Source organism: Schistocerca gregaria, chromosome X, assembly GCF_023897955.1.
Source record: "Schistocerca gregaria isolate iqSchGreg1 chromosome X, iqSchGreg1.2, whole genome shotgun sequence".
NCBI classification, from domain to species: Eukaryota; Metazoa; Arthropoda; class Insecta; order Orthoptera; family Acrididae; genus Schistocerca; species Schistocerca gregaria.
In genome coordinates this window covers 160,188,921-160,211,414 of record NC_064931.1, presented here as the reverse complement: position 1 = coordinate 160,211,414, position 22,494 = coordinate 160,188,921, and the positions used below count along the sequence as shown (strand labels likewise).

The following is a 22,494-nucleotide window of genomic DNA, read 5'->3' as shown; positions in this document are numbered from 1 at the left end:
ACACGTGAAGCCGGTGCTGCTGCCGTAAACTATGTTTCATTTGGCCCGAACACTGACACTTCGCAATCCAGCTCAGCACAACACGGCCCTGGCCACGGAGAATGACTGTTACATCCAGGTGAATACAAGAAGAGCATTTACACATCTCTTATTATCATAGTAATATCCGCATGGATCACACACACACACACACACACACACACAGCAGTATTGATCCTGTTACACACACTAACTAATTGAATACGAATGTTAGTGGAGTGGATTGCATCATTTTCCACCACAAATGTGTAATACAAAAAGGTGTACAGTGAGTGAGTGAGTGTGTGTGTGTGTGTGTGTGTGTGTGTGTGTGTGTAGAGGGATCAGCTTTCGAAATAGGCTTTTTTAAGAGTTGAATCACTATACAGGATGCACTTTGTTGCTTTGAGCGCATATATCTTCCTTTCTTCAAGGCAGATGCTGCAGTCTCTAGTTCAGGCAGGGTGATTCTAACCTTGCCACACTTTCTGTTGGTGTCCTATCACTTTCAACAGAGAGTAGTGTACCCAAAGCACTGACATTAAAAACAGCACACCGAGCTGGGGAAATAAGGCCACACATTTAAGCACGGGAAACCTGCCTCGATATGTTCTGGAAGTATTGTGCTACTGAATGTATGGATAAAGGAATCCAATCTGACTAGTTCGCCATCTACCAATTTCATTGTATTTTGTGTTTCCATGACACCTTCCTGATCCCCCAATCTTGCAGTTCCTCTCTGAGAAGATTTACAAGATCTGTGCACAATGCATTACCTTCGCTGTAGTTGAAGGTGTCGCGTAGCTCCATTTCAACTCGCGTAGCTCATTTCAACGGCATATTCCTTGAGGTGTTTAGCTTTCTGAAGGCTCATTGCTTGTTGGCAACTAGATGTTTCAACTGATGGTACCACATTGTTCAATTGCTTACAGAGATTAAACTGTCAGCTATACGCTCTAAACCATTTAGAATGTAGAAAGGTGAAACTTTCTCCAATACTGCCCTCTTTCCATTTAATTATTAGAAACACATGCTGTCTAGTAGCTCATGTTACATTCCTAGAAACATAAGTATTTGAATTAATTCCTGTATCAGGACTGGCGTCAAGTCCTCTTGTAGCAACGGGCATCAATACCCACCAGCAGTACACTCATTCTGCTGGGAGTTGAAAGGAATAAGTTTGAGGGTTCCATCTCAACAGCCACGCCTCATCGGCATGCACCCCACATTGAGATTCAGTTTTTTTATAGAGGTTTTTACCATACTCACGGTCCAGGCAGTTACGCAAAGATCCCCATTCCCTGTGACAAACAATGTTCCACCGTCATAGAGCATAGTGATTACTGAAACGTGTCCAGGTCTTATGGGAGATGTATGGCAGTGCTCACCATTTCCCAGCTTGAGAAACCTGGGATTGCCAAGCCTGTACCCTGAAAATGAATGCCGAGCTCCTTGAGGTGCTCCCCATTTAGAATGACCTGAGGGGCCATATGTTACTCTATAAAAAATACCGTGAACATGACGAGCATTTGTCTCCCTGTCACTTGACTAACGGTGGACTTCTGAATGGCCCTTGAAGGAAAATGGCCCTGCTCCAAGCAGATGTGGCAGCTCATGCTGCCTCAGTTCTTTCGGCAATGGGCAACACCCTGTATGTGTTATTAAGTTTCTTGGGCCAGCTACATAGCTAGCACCTACATTTGCCTGTACGTAATGATCTACCACCCCGTCTCTGTCCTGTTCGATATTCACTTTGTAAAATACTCTAGTATGTATAGAAATTAAATGATACTAAAATATGAATTATGTTCTGGGTGTGTTAATAACGGTTAACAGCTTTAGAAGTGATGCATTTTAAGCTGATGTTTTCTCAGGATCTCTATTAAACAGAGGTATTACTCCTGAATATTTTTGGAGATTTGTTTATCCTCATGTCAACATCATTTTATTTATCACATAGCAAGAGAAGTAAGAATATAAACTTGTGGCACACTTAAATATTTACATTGCTGCCTGTACATAAAAACCGGACAAGAGCGAGCAGGAGACACGCTCTGCAGGTCTGTACACACTTAATGATGTATGTATTCATCTATAGGTTTTGACGAGTGAGATTGCAAGTATCAAAATGTGTGACATAAGTGGCCATATCTTTTTATTGCACTGATCTAGAAGCTTAAATGTTTTACACCATAGACCTTGGTATTTCTCATATATTTCAACTTGCTATCTCTATCCATTCCTGACAAAATGAGATCTTAATAAAAAGATGGAGAGAAAGATGGACCACAAAGTGATCTTATAAGTGTTCTGTTTGTACCAATTAAGGTATAGAACTCTAAAAATCAGCCACAACAGATGTATGGTTATTTCATAATGTCATACACACAAATAATTTTACTCATGATTACCCATGAACTCCTGTATCATCTGTAGCATGAACTCTGCCTTGTGCATTTACAAGGCAACCATCAGAATTACAAGGTAAAAGAAATGTTTGTTTCACTGCACCAATCTGTGACGTTTGGGTTAAATCAACTGCAGTAACCGGATATGGATTTGATGAAAGCTCTGCTGAACAGAGTTCTCTGCATCCAAATTCATCCAAAAGAAGACCCTGGAAACCAATAAGGAAACATAAGAAACTCCATAAAACATCAAATTACAAAAGAGAATATTTACTAAAGAAACACATTCAACTTAAAAAAGGATGCACACAAATTTATCAGGAACTATATCAAGATAGTATATAGAAAATAAAAAGCACCAGAGTTCGAAACCATTCAACAGCAACATGCAAACAGAAAACTGGCTTTATGACAGAAACACATGAAGTGAGAAACTATGCTACAGCAACACAAAGTGAAAGGTGAAGAGCTCTGAATAAAAGGATGAAATTCGGACAATGACTAAGAAGGCAGTATGGATGAAAACGACATCTAGCCAACAGTAGTTATCGATATGAAAGTGCAAAGGAGTAAAGGAAAAAACACTCTCTCTCTCTCTCTCTCTCTCTCTCTCTCTCTCTCTCTCTCTCTCTCCCTCTCTCTCTCAAGCAGGTCCACTTTACATATTCTCATTAGCATGTCTTTAACACCCAGTTGCACAGTATAAAGCAAATGAAATGACTGGATTAACACTGGCCCAGTTGCAGATTCAAATTAGAAACTTTAAAATAGAGAATACTTCCTTACAAAAAGAAGTACATCAGAGTCTTACAAAGTTTTTATCATCCTTCACATGACAGGATATACTTACAGCACATTGCTCTCCAAGCTATTTGTGTAACCGTTTGAACTCGTGCTACTACCTGTCTTTATATTTTTAATGGGCATCAACAAGAATCTACATCTCCATATATATACTCCACTAGCCACCAAGCGGTGTATGGCGGAGGGCACAATTCGTGCCCAACTCATATTTCCCTCACTCTGTTCCACTCGCAGATCGCGCGAGGGAAAGATGACTGATTGAACGCCTCAGTACTAGCTCTTATTTCCCTTATCTTTGAATGGTGATCACTGCGCGATTTGAAAGTTGGTGGTAATAATATATGCTCTACATCCTCGGTGAAGATCTGATTTCGGAATTTAGTGAGAAGCCCCTTCTATTTAGTGTGCCGTCTATCTGCAAGTGTGTCCCACTTCAAACTTTCTATGAGATTTTTAACGCTCTCGCGATGGCTAAATGTACCAGTCACGAATCTTGCTGCTCTTCTTTGGACCTTCTCAATATCTTGAATCAGACCCAATGAGTAAGGGTCCCATACACACGAACAATCCTCCAAGACTGGACGAACTAACATATTGTAAGCTATTTCCTTCGTTGAAGGACTGCATCGCTTCAGGATTCTACCAATAAAGCGCAATCTAGAGCTTGTCTTACTCGTTACTTGTGTAATCTGATCATTCCATTTGGGATCATTTCGAACAGTCACACCCAGATACTCGACGGACGTTATCACTTTAAAAAGACTGGGCATATATTTTGTACTTGTACATTAATGGAGATTTTCGCCTTGTTATACACATACTAATATTGAGAGATAACTGCCAGTCATTACACCATGCATTTATTTTCTGCAACTCCTCACCGATTTGTTCACAACTTTCGTGTGATACTACTTTCCTGTTGACTACAGCATCATCGGCAAACAGTCTAAGGCCTGCTGTCAATACCATCAACCAAATGGTTTATGTAAATCGTAAAAAGCAGAGGACCTATTACGCTGTCCTGGGGCACACCTGGAGTTACACATGTTTCTGTTCAAGTCACCCCGTTCAGGATGACATACTGCTCCCTGTCTGTTAGAAAACTTTCTATCCAATCGCATATGTCATCGGATAGACTGTAAGCGCGCACTTTTTGTAGCAAGTGGCAGTGCAGAACTGTGTCAAATGCCTTTCAAAAGTCGAGAAATATGACATCAACCTGGGAGCTGGTATCTAGAGCCTATTGTATATCATGCACAAACAGGGCTAGCTGTGTCTCACATGACCGCTGTTTCATAAAACTGTGCTGGTTTCTGCAGATGAGCTTCTCAGAGTCTAGAAAGGTCATTATGTCTGAACACAAAATATGTTCCACAATTGTACAATAAATCAATGTCAGTGAAATTAGCCATTAATTATGTGCATCCGATTTTCTACCCTTTTTATAGATTGCTATGACCTGGGTCTTCTTCCAGCCCAGTGGAACTTTCCGCTGTACCAATGATCTCTGATGATGGATAAGAATGGTGCTATATTTATAACATAGTCAACAGAAAATCTTACAGGGATACAGTCTGGGCCAGATGCCTTCCTGGCATCTAAAGATCTTAAAAGTTTTACAATCCCAGATACACTAAACACTTTGTCAGCCATCCTTTTAAAGGGGGAATGGTGCTGCAGTCCTCTACCGTAAACGAGATTTTGAAAGCTAGGTTTAGAATTTCGGCCTTCTGTTTATCATCATCAGTTACATTACCTGTGCTCTTAGCAAGAGAAGGTATTGAATTATTGGTAGCGTGCATAGATTTTACGTACGACCAAAACTTTTTGGGGTTATTTTTAGAATCTGCAGATAAAATATTGCTTTCAAATTCATTAAAAGAATCTCTCAGTGTCCTTCTGACAGCTGCTTTCATTTCGCATAATTTCTGTTCGTCAGCGGAGCAGTGACTACGTTTAAAACGACTGTGCAAAATTTTCTACTTTCACAGCAACTTCCTGATATGTTTGTTGTACCAAGGTGGATCCTTTCCCTCCTCTATATTTCTGTTAGGCACATACTTTTCTAGCACATGGTGGAAAATACCTTTAAATTACGACCAAAGATGCTCAATATCGTTGTGTCCCGTGGTGAATGCTTGGAGCTGACTACAAAGATATTCATTAATGACCCTTTTATTTGCTTTCCCAAACAAGAAAACTCTACGCCGTTTCTTTTTTGTTTTTTTGCAACTTCCACTGACATAGAAGCCACAACGACATTATGGTCACTAATACTTTCTTCTAGATTAACTTCCTCAAAAAGATCAGGTCTGTTTGTCAGCAAGATATCTAACATGTTCCCATCTAGAGCTGGTTTTCTAATCAATTGCTCATGGTTGTATGTTGAGAGCGCTCCTAGAATAACTTCACACGAATCTTTGCTTCTGCCCCCTGTGATAAATGTGTAATTTACCATCAATGGATGCTGGATTATAGTCTCCACCTAGAACTAAAGGATAATTTGGATATTTACTTCCTATGTACTCAAGACTTTCCCTGAAACATTGTGCGAGTTGTGAGCAATCAGTGATTAATCACATAATCTGTAGACAAAGCTGACGTCTTTTCTCTGGGCCAACCCTTTCATTGACAGCTGCAGGATCTAAGATTCACTAAATATTCCAATGGCTATAAAAGTATAAAATGGTAAAAAAAGAAATGAAAATTAAAATTTAATATGTTGCCCAACACTGACTGCATATAATAAATTAAAAAAAAACGTCTTATATTTTTAAAAGTACATTTTTTGACAAGTATAGTTTTTTATTTGGAGAGTATGGAACTGAAAACAACAGAAAAGGTCTAAAGAAAGAATAAGTTCTAAACTGATGTTAACTTGATCAAGCAACAGTTGTAATTACATACATGAAAAACAATGACATTTACGGCATTTGACGCCCCACATATTGTTTACCATGCAACCACAATATTGGCTGCAAATGGTGACAGGGGTGGGACTAGACATCTCCAACGGTGAGAACAGCACGAGGCTATGGAGTGTAGTTTAACTGCTTAGTTGATGAGTAACTACAGTGCTTGGGGTGTCGATACAAAGCATAGCAATGGCAATGACAAACAAAGCAAACATTGCATTATGTGTGCAACAAAAGTTGCCGAAGTTGACATTTTGTCAGAAAGGAACACAAGGAATTTAACAGAGTGAGAAAGAAGTTGCATATGAAATGTTAGTGTTTCTGGAAGATGGTATCGTACATGTTTGTCAGTGCAGACAATGTACATGAGGAGTACAATGATGACAATATGTGCTTAAAAAGTGAAAGTGATATTGAAACAGGTTTCAAGCCATGTAGTTCATCATCTTCATCAGACAGGGAGCCACAAAGCAAGTCTCCAGCAAAACATAGCAAAGGGAAATCATCGTCCAAGGAGTGGTTACTAAACATAATCACATACATAGAAGATAATCAGCAGCAGAGTAAAAAAAAATATTATGAACAGATTTAGAATAAGTCCGCAGCTATATGATCATACAGTGCATAAGAAAAACTACAGATATTCAAGGAAAAACAAGGCACACTTGTTACAAAATCTTGTGTCTGCGTGTTTCAAGGATTTTGATATAATTTACAGGATGGGTACGAAAGTGATGTACTATGTTATGCACATGAAATTGCGGAAGACAGAATATTAAAGTGATTTCCAGGTAAGTAGTGGATGGTTGCACAACTTCAAACAGTGCTACAGAACTGAAAGACATGAGATAAAGAAATTTCAAACAAAGTGTCAAGTTGACGATGTACAGCGAACTACAGAATCTTTGTAAACAAGATAAACAAACTTATCCCATCGTTTAGTAAGGAATTTGCTTCCAACTCCGACCAATTGAGATTTGAAGAGGAAATACATATGAAAGGACCTCTGAAAATTAGAGGTACCAAGAGAGTTTGATCAACATCAATGCCTTAATAGATTCATATTCAATTATGCCAATTCTTCATCTGGATAGTAAATTGGCGCCAGAAAGTTATTTATTGTGTTCTGAGCTGAGAAGTTGAAGGCTCTGCCCCCTATGACTCTTCTTCATGTGTGTGACCTTGCAAGGGCAGTAGGGAATACTTAAGTCACAGCAAGCTAGAGTGGGATAAAGGGTGTAAGAGAACTACAACTGTGGTATGAGCACTGCTTTTGGCCAGCTGGTCAAAGGGACTTGGGTTTGCTCGAGTTTTGGTCTGTGTATAAAAATCGTATGCCTTTAGAGCAAACTACCATCCTGAAAAGTGTGTGACATTGCTATTCATACCACCTGGAACCACTGGACAAACTCAGCCTCTGGATGTTTATTTTTTTCCATGCCAATACAACATATTATCACACTATCTGCAGCTACACCTTAAAGGATAATCAGATTCACAATAACCAGCATACATACATTGCATTCGGTTACATGCCATCATATTTCATCAGTGTGTTGTTACACCAGTATGCTTCTATATGCATTCTTTAAGAGTGGATTCCTAGCTGAACATCCTGCACGATTTGTAACTTCATAGGAGTTCGCCTCCGAACTTGATGGTACAAAGCTTTGTGACCACTGTGGTGTGCCTTTTCTCATTCGGTGTCCATGGTGCAAGTTAATGGTTTGTTTTAAACTTTTCTTGGATGCCGACGATGTCCATTCTGTGAAGTGTAATACATACATCTCATCTCTGCACCTCTTGGACACTCGTTTTCTGTAAACCACCTTGTGCACATGCTCAGTCATTAGTAGCTAACATTTTCGTGTCAAATGAGCCTTGCTAAAAATGAACTTGTAAACTCACACTCGTATGGTTCCTTGTGAGGAACTGTGAACATAACCATTACAAGTAGAGAGACAACTTATTAGGCAGGACAGCTCCAACCCTAGGTGAAAATCACCACCATGAACGCATATGTGACTGACTGGAAATAGAAAGTAAGTTGAACATGATAGCTTCTTTCAAGAACCTGAATATGCAATATTTTTAAAAAAGCTTATGTAACTAGACCAACCTTGAAAAAAAATCTGAAGTATGACTACTATTATCTCTCATACAGAAAAAAAACCTTACACAAAACCAACAAAGATATTTGATTGCGAGTTCTCCTATCACTGGATCTCTCCTGAGCTGAATTATCCAAAATTTTATCAGAAATGTAGAAAACTTAAGTGTAACCTCTAATGTTTGTGTGTATTTTTATATACTACACAGTCTACCTGAATTATTCAACACAGAAATATTTCAGATACATAAGGCAATAATTAGTTTTAAAAAGTTGTGCATGACTGAAACCAACCCATGAGAAGTTAGTTAATAACTACTTCATAGTTTACATTTACCTGCAAGTACAGACCAACATGAAATGGATAATGTACATTAGGAATCACCAGGCGTGAACATACTCTTTCACTGGCACTGAGGAATTGTGCCAAAAAGTATATGAACTGCAAAAAATACAAGAAACATTTTTAGAGATAGAACAGGAACAAAGAGTTATACTTCTTAGCTTAGCAATGAATTTACTTGCTAACTCTAATGCTGCAAACAAGTACAACTAAAGTCTCTTACTGGAACAGCATTTTCAAAAACTTACTCATGGTTAAGTTGCATATGCTACAGCTGAAAAATTTATATATGTGAGTGTGATTCAATAAATAAGGTAACAAGGGCACACATGGATATATAAATACCTCACGCAAATTGAACATGCCTAGACAGAAGAGTGAATCAGAGCTTTCAAATACCACCAGTGGATGGAGAGACTTGTACATGGTTGGCGACTGAAGTGTGAAGTGTAATACGATTTCTGCATTTAATGAAAATGTTCTCAGCTATAATTCATTGCCAACAAATGGATGTTTACAGAGTGAGTGTAATGCTACAAAAAAAGGCATTGTTTTGGTTCCAAGAATTTTATAAAGCCGGAACATTGTGCAGTATGAGAAAAAGTCAAAGGTGGCCTATCACATCCACCTCCGAAGACGTGCTATGTAGAAGGGTTCATTCAAGTCTTATCATTGCATTTGTGTAAGGCAAATTGTTATCATTGCATTTGTGTAAGGCAAATTGTACACACAGTCGACCTCTCAATTGGCAGTGTTGTGGACTTCATGCACAACAAATTGGAATACCATGTATGTCAATATATTTTGGATAAATGGCAGCATCAGTCGTAAAGATTGAAATCCTTTATTTTACAGACTGATTTCAGTCACTGTGTGACCATATTCAGTGGAGGCTATTTGAACCATATAGGCCCATATAATAATAATAACAATAATAATAATAATAATCTGTAAAATAAAGGACTTAAATCTTTATGACCAACTTTTTGACAATAATACGGGTGTGATGCACACAGTTCCCAATGGAATTAGACATCAATACCATGCATCTGTTTTCAATGGGTACTGTAGAAACTCTCAGACAAGAATGTAGGCAAGTGAATGGGGTTGTCTCTCCAGTGCCTAATATGGTATCAGGCAGAGTGGTTTTCTCCTTGCACCATAACATCAAAGGGGGTGGAACATGGGTCTATCATATGACGTCTGACAAAGAAAGCTCAATGTGACGGGCACTCCTTCCCCAGGTATGGCTTAAATTCAAAGAAATAGCATTTATGACAGTTGAGAGATTTATACCAAATAAATTAATAAGAGAGAATACTGATCTCCTACGGTACACGAAACACTGTTGCAAAAGCAGTAGAAAAGGCATGCTAAATGTATAAGAATGCAAAATCTCTAAGACTAGCAATATTTTACTCAAGTTCAAAACTTAGTGCGGACTTCAATGTTAGATCGTTTTAATAGTTTGCATGACAAAACTGCAGTAGCCACCAGAAAGATCGTGGGAGGCGCACATCGGCACGGCGCGTCATGGACGGACGGTAGTTGCCGCAAGTAGAGTCCCGTCCACCAGAGGGCACGTGAGAATTCGGCCCCGACCTCTGCCGGCGGAACAACAACAACAACAACAACAACAACAACAACAACTACTCAGGCAGCACGGGCTGTGCCCAGTCAGTTCACATCAGGCATGCCTAGGAGACAGTTCCCAGTCTACACTACATGAAGTGCGACGTAAAACGTGAACCGTGTTACTACACAATTGGTGACGAGTAGGGTCGTTCTTTCACGTGTTGCGTCGTCGTTCTGGTTTCGCAGTTTACCCACGGCATGGAGGATTTAGTGCGGGTTTTGGTTGAGCAGCAGACGGAGCTCATGGCAACCATGAAACAAGTGCTTCTGGCGTTGCTCTCCACGAAGTCTGCTCCAGTGCCGTTCCCTCCTCCCTTTCCCCCATAAGATGAGATGGCGGAAGATTGGGACCCATATGAACATTGCCTTTGGCAGCATTTCCAGGCATTTCACGTTGCCGATGGGGAGGTATGTTGTGCTCTTTTCTTGTCTTGGATATCTCCCTCGTTGCATCAAGTTTTGCGGCAGCTAGTGCCATTGCAGGAACCCTCGTCCTTGTCTTTTGACGCATTGTCTTCATTGCTGTCTTCATATTATCGCCGCCGCAAGCATGTTGTGGCGGCTCGGGTCGAGTTCTATCAATGCAAGAAGCAGCCCCATCAGTCTTACCGTGCGTGGGTCGCTACCCTGCACGGTCTTAATCACAAGTGTCATTTTGTCAGCAGTCACGAGAGTCGTATGCCCACGTTACGGTGCGCGACGTTATTGTTCGTTCGGCCCCTGATAGAGAGTTCCAGCAACGGGCCCTGCAGTTAGAAGACCCTTCCCTTGAGGAAGTCCTGTCCATTGCTCAATCGTATGAAGTCTCTCACGCCGCAGGTCAACAGTTGGAAGCGTGGTGCGACATCGCGGCAGTCCATTGCGTCCGGGGTGGACGACGTGCGACCTGGGGCGTGTTTCAGACTTTGAAGCTCACTTAACGTTGAAGGTATCAGCTCGTCCGCGTTTTCTATGCATGAGGCAGATCCCCTTGGTGCGTAAACAGAGTTCTGACCGGCAGCCTTTGTTACCATCCTGTGCGTCTTGCTATATACATCACGATCGGTCAGAGTGCCCCCAGCGTTGGGCTGTATGTCGCAAATGTAATAAAAAAGGACACATTGCTAAAGTTTGCAGCTCAGCCTCAAAAGAATCGAAGGAAGCAGGTACAGAGGACATGGACGTTGACATTCAGGAAGTTTCATCGGGCCAGGCTCCCGACGCATTGGCACACAAACTCTTTATCGAGGTGTCGGTTCGTTCGCGCCGATTACAACTGCATGTAGATACGGGCGCAGCAGTTTCCTTGTTGAATGCACAAACTTACTCCGACCTTGGGTCGCCCCCTTTGGCGCCAGTTTACCGCGTCTACACGGTTATGGTAAACAGTTCATTTCCCTACTGGGTCAATTCACTACCGACGTTACTTACAAATCAGTCACTCGGCCTATTACATTTATTGTTGTCAGTGATGCAAGCTTCACTAACCTTTTTGGCTTGGATGCCTTTCAAGCTTTTGGTTTTTCCATCGCTGACACCATACAGTTGGTCTCCGAAAACGTTCCCTATCAATCTTTGATCTCTGACTTTCTGGATATCTTTGAGGAGGGCCTGGGGCGTGTTTCAGACTTTGAAGTTCACTTAACGTTGAAGGCATCAGCTCGCCCGCGTTTTCTATGCACGAGGCAGATCCCCTTGGCTCTCTGCCCTCAGGTAAAAGAAGAGCTAGACCGGCTGACAGCCCTCGGGCTCGTTCTTCCCATTTCTTCTAGTGAGTGGGCTTCGCCCCTCGTTATTGTCATGAAACCCTCGGGAAAATTACGTCTTTGTGGCGATTTCAAGGCCACCATTAATTCCCAATTTGTTGTGGACACCTATCCTGTGCCTCGTGCTGATGAATTGTTCTCTGCCATGGCAGGAGGCCAATATTTTTCTTCGGAGGCTTATCATCAGATACTACTTGATGAGGACTCCAAACGGCTGGTGGTCGTCAACACCCCGTTTGGCCTTTACCAATACCAGCGATTGGCCTTAGGAATACCAAGTGCCCCGGTGATATTCCAGCATTATCTTGAGCACGTCATGTCGACAATCCCTCATTGTATTAATTACCTGGATGAGAGGCTGCAGCACAAAGGAACACTTGCACAACCTTCACACCCTCTTTCTCAAATTCAGGTCCGTGGGCTTGTGTTGCAACCTGAGTAAGTCAAACTTCTTCCAACCGTCCATTGAGTATGTGGGCTACATCATCTTTTGGCACAGCGTACAGCCTCTACGCAGTTTGGTCCAAGGTATCGTCGGCCTTCCGTGGCCCGCTTTGCTGAAGGAGTTACAAGCTTTTTTTTTAGGCAAGATTGCCTATTACTACTGGTTCATTGCCAGGGCTTTCATCATAGCCCGCCCCCTGTACTGCCTTCTGCGCAAGGGCGTTAGTACCATTATGACATTCATTTTCACCCTACTGGACAGCATGCCAATGCAGACGCTCTTTCCCGTCTTCCGGTGGGCCCGGATCCTAAGTTCGATCAAGAGGAGATTACGTGTTTTCATTTGGATGTGGCATCCCGCCAATTGGTTGATGGCTTCCCGATCACTAGTTCTAGAGTCGCACAGGGAAAGGGCAGCTGACCCGGTTCTCCGGCAAGTAGTTCGCCTCATTCAGCAGGGGTGGTCATCCCAACCTCCAGGCCGGGCCTCGGACCCTCTTCGTAATTATTTTGTTCTACAAGACCGCCTCTCCATCTTGGAAGGAGTTCTCCTTCTGGCTTTCAATGATACAGCTCCTCGCGTGGTTGTTCCTGCAAGTTTGCGAAGCGAAGTCCTCACATTATTACTTGAGGGGCATTGGGGTGTTTCCCGTACTAAAACCTTTGCTCAGAGACACGTTTACTGGCCCGGTATTCACAGAGAAATTGAGCACTTGGTATTTCGCAGATCTTCCGAGATTTTTGTAGGTGCTTCGGTATTTTTTTGTCGCAAAACGGAGTACCCGGCTTTCCACCGGGTATGTCAGTCTGGGCACGTGGGTTTGGTCGCAATCCGCATTGGATACCGGTGGTGGTCTTGCGCCGCAATGGCCGCCAGCTCTATACCTTGCAGGCGGGGCACCGGTAGGTACGTCGTCACCAAAATCAGCTACGTCCACATTTGGGCACCCACTCTCCGACTCCCCGGGCACCGGCTTACCCATTGCTGGCACCCGTGTTGGTTTCTCAGGGGACGATACCGCCCCTCCCACCTGTGACTCCGCCTCACTGCAATGGCTCTCAGCCTTGGCAGCCTCCAGTAGCTCCAGCACCAGCATTGCCATCGTTAAAGATGCCCCAGTGAGAGCCGGGCCCCCTCGCAGGCCCGGTTTCTCAGGAGGCTGGTTCACCTGTGGTCGTCCCTTCCCAATCATCCCCGCCACTGGGTCTTGCCTCTCCCGAGGTGAATCAGGATCCAGAGTTCGACGGCTTGTCTCCCGTTCTGCCCCAGGCTCCAGTGGTGGGATGATGGGGGGGCCTCTTCGTGTGGGTCACTTCCAGCCATATTTGAAGGTTCCAGCTCGAGGGTTGGCTGATCCCCTCGACTCTAGCCTTCTGATGGACGTGGAGATCATTGCTCCTGCACAATGCTCCAGGAGTGCAGTAGCCACCAGAAAGATTGCGGGAGGCGCGTCACGGATGGTAGTTGCCGCAAGTAGAGTCCCGTCCACCAGAGGGCACGCAAGAATTCGGCTGCAACCTCTGCCGGCGGAACAACAACAACAACAACAACAACAACTCAGGCAGCAGGGACCGTGCCCAGTCAGTTCACATCGGGCATGCCAAGGAGGCAGTTCCCGGTCTATGCTATGTGAAGTGCGACGGAAAACGTGAACCGTGTTACTACAAAAACTCTGTCTCAAAATTTGACAAAAAAGCAATTGTAATGTTACTAATGACAGTGCCACTAAAGAGGAAATAATAAACACAGTTTTCCAAAATTCCTTCCCAAAGAAGATGAAGTAAATATTCCAGAATTCGAATGAAGAACACTGCCTACATGAGTAGCTTAGAAGTAGAAGCAGATTTACTTCACACGGCAAAGCAGCTTCAATCACTTAATAAAGGCAAGTCTTCCTGTTGAGACAGTATACCAATTAGAATCATTTCACAGCAGCTGATACAATAGCTTCATACTTAACAATCCTATGAAACCGTTCACGTGCCGAGAGAACTGAATTTGAAGACTGGAAATTCGCACAGACTTCAGACCAATACACAAGAAAGGAAACAGAAGTACTATGCTGAATTACAGACCCATATAACCGACATCAATAATTTGCAGCAGGATTTTGGAACAATTCTCGCTTCCCGAGCATGGGGGCCCGGGTTCGATTCCCGGCGGGGTCTGGGATTTTTCCTGCCTCGAGATGACTGGGTGTTGTTGTGTCGTCTTCATCATCATCATCATCATCATCATCATCATCATTCATCCCCATCATGGTCGGAGGAAGGCAATGGCAAACCACATCCACTAGGACCTTGCCTAGTAAAGCGGTGCGGGCTTCCCACATCATTCCCCTACGCTCTGTAAAGAATTCCCCTACACCATGTAAAGAAGCATGGGACTTCATTTCCATTCCACAGTGTTCATACATTATGAATTAACTTGAAGAAAATGATCTAGTCGCTGTGTCATCTGAACAAGACACTGCTATGACAAAAGCACCACAGGCGCCAAGATCGCCACAGGTGGCGCTGAGGATGAAGATATCGACTTCGCCTCGGCCAATTGCCTGCCAAGTGCAATCCGCCAATGACTGGATGACAACAGAGAGAAGCCTACTCGGAAGACAGAAGAGCAGCTCTCGCCCCGTTGGTTATAGATCATTGACCAGGGACCGCCATTAGTGAACTCTTAGAAGTGATCAGACAGTTTGCTATGTGCTGTGAAGTTCACTTGTGATTATTTGCACTTAGCCATTGAGGGCCTTTTTTGCATTATACTACATGCAGTGTTGCAGACCTCAATAACTGAAAAGTCACAAAGATATTACAAGGCTTAACACAGAAATGAAGTTCTGTTGTGAATGTGGACAATATTAGAGTAACTATATGATCAGGGACACAATCACGCAGAATGTGTCAGACAGTAGGATCAGAGAACAGATTCTGAAATATTCCGATCCTCCTCTTGAGCAGATATTGTAGATCATTGATTATCAAGACTTGTGATTTTACTGTAGACAGTTTTGAGCATTCTGGTAACATTTGTGCTGTACAACATAAAGGTGCAAATAGCTCTAGTGCAACGCAGTCCCATAAACAGCCACATTTAACGGCACACAAACAGCCTCGCAGACTAACGCGTCAACAGCTGAAGCACAAGCTGTGCTTCACTCACCAACAGCGTGGTACAAAATCTTGCCTCCGATGCTGTACAGCACGTAAACATGAACATGAACATTGTCACACCAAGCCACTTGCTACTCCTGCCACCGAACTGGACATGTCCAAAGTGTCTGCTTAAAAACACAAAAATGTGAAATAATTGTGCCCTCCTATGCAGCAAGTGCATGTTGTACATTCCAAACAGGTTGCTCCCACAGGGCAATCGTGTGCTGTTATTCAGACAACTAGTTCCCCTGTGCAATGTCTCTCTAATAAGTTGTATGTACCTTTAGTGATTGCAGGCCATACAGTAAAACTTCAATTAGATGCAGGTGCATCAGTGACCTTGTTAAACTATGAAACTTATGAACTGTTAGGCCTATCAAAACTGTTTCATGCAACAAATAGGCTTACAGCGTACAACAGCCAGAACATTCCAGTGGTAGGTACAACAGCCAGAACATTCCAGTGGTAGGAACACTGAACATTGCGGCCAAGTATCAGAATCTGCAGAAGACGGTTTCCTTCCAAGTGCTACGAAGTAGACACCAGTTAATATTTTTGGCCTCTGCTTGTTCGAATTGTTTGGTCAAAACATTGTGGGTAATGTGCTAGCTGTGTCTCATTTCAGTCCAACTGACAGTGTTGCCAATTTTCACAACTTGTTTGCTCTTGGCACAGGTAATGCCAAGAACTTTGTAGCACACGTTATGCTTAAAGACAAAGTGCAACCACACTTTTTCAAAGCACGTGCAGTGCTTACTGCACTTTGTGAACAGGTTGTAAAAGAACTGGCTCACTGGCCTTAAAATGGCACAATTGCACCAAAGTCAGTGGTCTTCCCCAGTAGTTTATGTTCACAAACCATAAGGAAAAATGAGGATTTGTGCTGATTTCAAAGCTACTGTCGATCCTCAGACAGTTGTGGATACTTATTCATTGCCTCGCACTGCTGAACTCGTGGATTGATTAGGTGCAGGTCACTACTTTTCAAAAATTGACTTTTGCGATGCTTACCTTTAGATTCATCTTGGTGAATCTTTGCAAAATGTGTTTATCATCAATAACTTTTCAAGTTCTTTCGTTTGCCTTTCGGCAGTGCATCAGCACTTGCAATTTTCCAACACTACCTAGAACAGCTAACTACTTGTATACCTTCATGACCAAACTACCTGGATGATAGTGTAGTTGCTGGCTGCAGAGCAGAAGAATATCTTGCCAATTTGCACCCTTTATTTCATGCTTTGGCTGAGGCTGGACTCAAGCGCAATAAAGAAAAATGTGTGTTTTTCCAGACAGAAATAGAATATTTAGGTCATATTATAAATTATCTAGGTGTTCATCCAACACAGGTGCATTTGCAAGCAACACGTGATTTCAAACCGCCTCAAAATGTCAAAGAATTGCAATCTGTCTCAGGCAAGATCAATTATTACATTCACTTCATCCCTAAGGAAGCCCATATAGTGGCTCCCTTGCATCGCCTTTGCCAAGAACATGTTTGTTTTGTTTGGTCTCATGATTGTGCCATACCCTTTCACAAATTGAAAATGGCATTGCTCAGTGATCGACACTTGGTTCATTTCGATCCAAACAAACCTGTCTATTTGGTCATGGACCACAAACCTTTGCAGCCGCTCTTCAGTCCGGCCAAACTGATCCCTATTTGTAGTACTCAGAAATTGCAATGTTGGGCTGTTCTTCTCTCCCACTACCAGTACAAGATCATTTATTAGCCCACTTATAAGCATGAGAATGCAGACGCTCTCTCGCATCTACCTATGGGACCTGATGCTGACTTCAACACTTCCAAAGTGGCATGTTTTCAAACTGATGCACAACAAATGGACATTGCCAACAGGTTACCTTCCATTTTCGCAAATTAGTGCAAGGCCGTTTTTCCAATCCCAATTTGCAAATTTTGCTCCGATACATTCGTACCAGATGGCCATCTTCTATCAAGCACCTTGTTAGCCCCATTTTTCCTCGATCTTTTGCACGTCGACATGATCTTTCTGCTGTTCATGGTGTCATTTTGCTTCACACAAAGTCAGGACATTTGTGTGTGGTGATACCGAAAGTGCTTCAAAGACATGTACTCAGCTTATTGCATCCAGGTCATTAGGGTGTTGTCCGCACAAAACAATTAACACACAGACATTGCACACAGTTTGGCATGAACATGCAAATAGAAAGGATTTCTGAATGGTCTCAAGTGCGTGGGGAACATCAGACCACCCCTCCACAACATTTTTTCGAGTGGTCCAAGGCGCAGAGCCACCTTAGCAATGTGCACGTAGACTTTGCTGGCCATTACTGGGAACACACACTGGTTGGTAGTTGTCGATGGATATAGTAAATTACCCTTTGTTGTTTCCATGTCATCATCAATAACATCTCACTCCACTTTGCAAGCACTTCAGTCCATATTCCGCATCACAGGTCTGCCTGAATTGCTTGTCATGGACAATGGCCCTCAATTTGCCTCTGCAGAATTTTAAGATTTCTGTACAGCGAACAGCATTCGCAATCTCACCTCAACACCATTTCCAGCCACAATCGAATGGTGAGGGTGAATGTTTTGTTTGCACGTTTAAACAGAAAATGGACAAACTTTGCTTGTCATCCACGCAAACAAGCTTTGCTTTGCTTCTTGTCCACTTATTGCTCCCAGCCCCACGATGGCCCTTTGCCCACAGAATTGCTACATGGGTGACATCACCGCACACTTTTGCATTTGCTCCATACCCTGCTGTGGTCCGCACCTACAGATGCCAGTCAGCCAACATATCAGATTAACTAACCTGTGTTTTATAGACGCCATGGCAGAAGAAGTCATGGGAGCACAGTGTCATTACTAATTCAATTGGTTCATGTATGTTTGGAGAAGGCAACTTGTTCAGAATAAACCATCAGTCTCCAAGGTAAAACCATGTATTTAACTCGAAACAAGGATACACACTGCTGTTAATGTATATTTCTAGTAACTCCTAATTGTTGCTGATGGATTCTTTTAATTTTGTTTCAGGAAATAAATGAGATCCAAATGACAAATACGTTGTGTGAATTCAATGGCAATCATGAGAAGTGTGATGCAAGTGTTCAGACTTATGTCTCTCACAGAATTGTGGCCCTTAGGAAAAAAATGAAATGACTGCAAATGAAACTGAAGTGACGTGAAGAAAAGGAGGAAACAATGGCAGAATTGATCACTGCTGAAAAAAGAAGCTATGTAAATGACAATCAGAAGTGTTCTTCAGGAAATTTTAGTTGCTTTCCTTTAGATTTTATTGTTACCCAATTGAAAAACACTGGTGCAACGAAGCAATCCAGACAATATAGTGAACTAACGAAACAATTTACCCTCACTCTGTATTTCTATTTCCCTAGGGCATATAGATTTGTACACTCTTATGTTTCTTTTGCCCCACCCCCGGTATTCTTCAAGGTTGGGTGTCATCAGTAAATCCCGAATTTGACTAGTTACCAGTGACAAATGATATCAAAGAATGTGCACTTATTTTTATAGAATGTCAATTAGGAAGCAGTTTGTGTGGAACAACAATAAAAAGTGTATGCATGCTATGTTGATTTTGGGAAACACTGATTATAGATTAAGAAGAACTAGCTACTGAAGCTTCAGTTTTTCAGATAGCGTCATATACTGAAAAGGTTAAGTGTCCAAGTGCACAGTTCTTTGTGAATAAACTGTCATCAGATGTAGTGACAGAAATTGAGAGAGTGTGTACTGAAACTGTTGTCTGTAGGTCTTCTTGCGAGGTGAGTGATATGTGATGGTGTCGCTGTTAACATTCAGACACTGAAGAATCTCGAGTGCTCACTGAATCTGGAATCTCGAGTGCTCACTGAATCTAGGAAAATTTTGCCCCTTACTTCAAGTATCCTGCGAATGACAATGTTCATGCAATTAGTGGTCCATGCCATTAGTTTGTAATACTTTAACTGAAAAGAAAATTATTAATTGTATAGCTAGTGATATGAAGTGGGACTTCATTTCGAAGTTACATTACCTGAAAGAGTGAATCTTTAAAAATTGCCGGTTCACTCTCTGGTTCACATGTGAATTTCTATAACAAGAAAATAAATGTCTCTGTAGCAGCCCAGACAATGAGCTCCAGTGTTCCTGATGTGAATGAATTTCTATTGTGTTGTCAGTACCCAGATTTTCAGAATGCCTCTGCCAATGCCAATGGACAGTGTCTTGAAAGGAGGATATAAGATGAACATCAACAAAAGCAAAAAGAGGATAATGGAATGTAGTCAAATTAAGTCAGGTGATGCTGAGGGAATTAGATTAGGAAATGAGACACTTAAAGTAGTAAAGGAGTTTTGCTATTTGGGGAGCAAAATAACTGATGATGGTCGAAGTAGAGAGGATATAAAATATAGACTGGCAATGCCAAGGAAAGCTTTTCTGAAGAAGAGAAATTTGTTAACATCGAGTATAGATTTAAATGTCAGGAAGTCGTTTCTGAAGGTATTTGTATGGAGTGTAGCCATGTATGGAAGTGAAACCTGGACGATAAATATTTTGGACAAGAAGAGAATAGAAGCTTTCGAAATGTGGTGCTACAGAAGAATGCTGAAGATTAGATGGGTAGATTACATAACTAATGAGAAGGTATTGAATAGAATTGGGGAGAAGAGGAGTTTGTGGCACAACTGGACAAGAAGAAGGGACCTGTTGGTAGGACATGTTCTGAGGCATCAAGGGATCACAAATTTAGCATTGGAGGGCAGTGTGGAGGGTAAAAATCATAGAGGGAGACCAAGAGATGAATACATTAAGCAGATTCAGGAGGACGTAGGTTGCAGCAAGTACTGGGAGATGAAGAAGCTTGTACAGGACAGAGTAGCATGGAGAGCTGCATCAAACCAGTCTCAGGACTGAATACCACAACAACCACAACAACAACAACTCTGCCACTGTAGAATTCATCAGAATTATTGATAAACTGTTTGATGTGTGCAACTCTAGCAATGTTCATGCTAAGGGCTTTAAACAACCATTGATAACTGAAAATGTAAATTATTGGACTGCATTTCTTTGTCGTGCAGAAAACTTCCTTCAAACATTAAGGGCTGATGGTGGGTGTACATTAGTACATCCATGAAAAACATTTGTGCTGAGTTTTTTGATGTGCATACATGGTGTTAGAGGTTTCTCCCAGGAGTTTATGTTTCAGGATATTGAACCTCAAATGTATTTTTTAACATACGAACTCTCTTTTTTTCCATGTGTCAGATCCACATTTGGTTGGAACAATAATCCCACCACATTACAGTTCCAGTCAGCTCTGAGAACAATGTTGCTCAAGAACAATGTTACTACAAGTGACAAGAGTAATATAGATGACACTGAGAATGTGAGGTCTTTCATTGTTCATGAATTATTGTGCCATAAGAAGCACAGTGATAAGTTCACTAATAATAGTGAAGATACTGGTTACTTTCAGGCTCGTGATTCGATGCTACTTAGTGACTACCAGGAGAATATTATTTATTACACACCGAATAGCCAAAGAAACTGGTATACCTACCTAATGTTGTGTAGGACCCCGTGAGCACACAGAAGTGCCACAACATGATATGGCATGGACTCGACTAATGTCCGAAGTAGTGCTGGAGGGAACTGACACTGAATCCTGCACGGCTGTCTATAAATCCTTAAGACTACGAGGGGTGGAGATCTCTGCTGAACAGCACGTTGCAAGGCATCCCAGATATGCTCAATAATGTTCATGTCCAGAGAGTTTGGTGGCCAGCGAAGTGTTTAAACCTCTGAAGAGTGCTCCTGGAGCAACTCTGCAGCAATGCCCAAGTCCATCAGAATGCACAGTGGACATTGTTTGATTGTGTGAACGTTCGTCACATATTTGATGAGGTAATTATAATAAGAAATTTTTCATGTCAACTTTTTGGTCATTTTGTATTGTTATATAGTTTTACCATACAGGAAATAAATTGTGAATAGTGGAAGCAAAAAATCTGTTCCACAGAGGTAAGATTTTTGTGAAGCATAATTTGTCAGCAGCCTTAGTGGCAGTAAGGAAATTACATATGTAAAAGTGGCAAAATAATCGCAAATCATACAGGCTCTTTTAGTACCTTTCACTTAACACAGTCGTGAATAGACGTATCAGTGGTACCATATCACACCAACTGCACACTCCCCACACCATTACAGAGCCTCCATCAGCTTGAACAGTCCCCAGCTGACAGGCAGGATCTATGGATTCATGAGGTTGTATCCATACCCGTACACGTCCATCTGCTCGAATATAATTTGAAACGAGACTTGTCCGCCCAGGCAACATATTCCCAGTTATCAACAACCCACTGTCAGTGCCGCCGACACGACCAGCAACCCACTGTCGGTGCCGCCGACACGACCAGCAACCCACTGTCGGTGCCGCCGACACGACCAGCAACCCAATGTCGGTGCCGCCGACACGACCAGCAACCCAATGTCGGTGCCGCCGACACGACCAGCAACCCAATGTCGGTGCCGACACGACCAGCAACCCAATGTCGGTGTTGACAGGCCCAGGCAAGGCGTAAAGCTTTGTGTCGTACAGTCATCAAGTGTACACAAATGGGCCACCAGCTACAAAAGCCAATACTGATGATGTTTCGTTGAATGGTTCGCGCGCCGACACTTGTTGTTAGCCCAGCATTGAAATACGCAGCAATTTGCAGAAGGGTTGCACTTCAGTCAGGCTGAATGATTCTCTTCAGTTATCGTTGGGCCCATTCTTCCAGGATTTTTTTCCGGCCAAAGCGGTGTCGGAAATTTGATATTTTACTGGATTCTTGATATTTACGGTACACTCGTGAAATGGTCGAACGGGAAATTCCCCACTACCTCAGAGATGCTGTGTACCATCACTCGTGTGCCAAC

General features: G+C 42.4%; 1 protein-coding gene across 2 annotated transcripts in view; it reads right to left on the bottom strand.

The window, feature by feature from the left end:
- LOC126298438 (guanine nucleotide exchange factor C9orf72-like) overlaps positions 1-22,494 on the bottom strand; it is an 86,165-nt gene that overhangs the window by 33,066 nt on the left and 30,605 nt on the right. Inside the window, exons 3-4 of one of the 2 annotated variants that reach the window (XM_049989764.1) lie at positions 8,593-8,697; positions 2,430-2,635 (exon numbers count right to left, since the gene is read on the bottom strand). In XM_049989764.1, coding sequence (XP_049845721.1) covers positions 2,430-2,635; positions 8,593-8,697 — 311 coding nt within the window. The remainder of the gene's footprint in view (positions 1-2,429; positions 2,636-8,592; positions 8,698-22,494) is intronic. The other variant, XM_049989766.1, reaches the window with a different exon arrangement.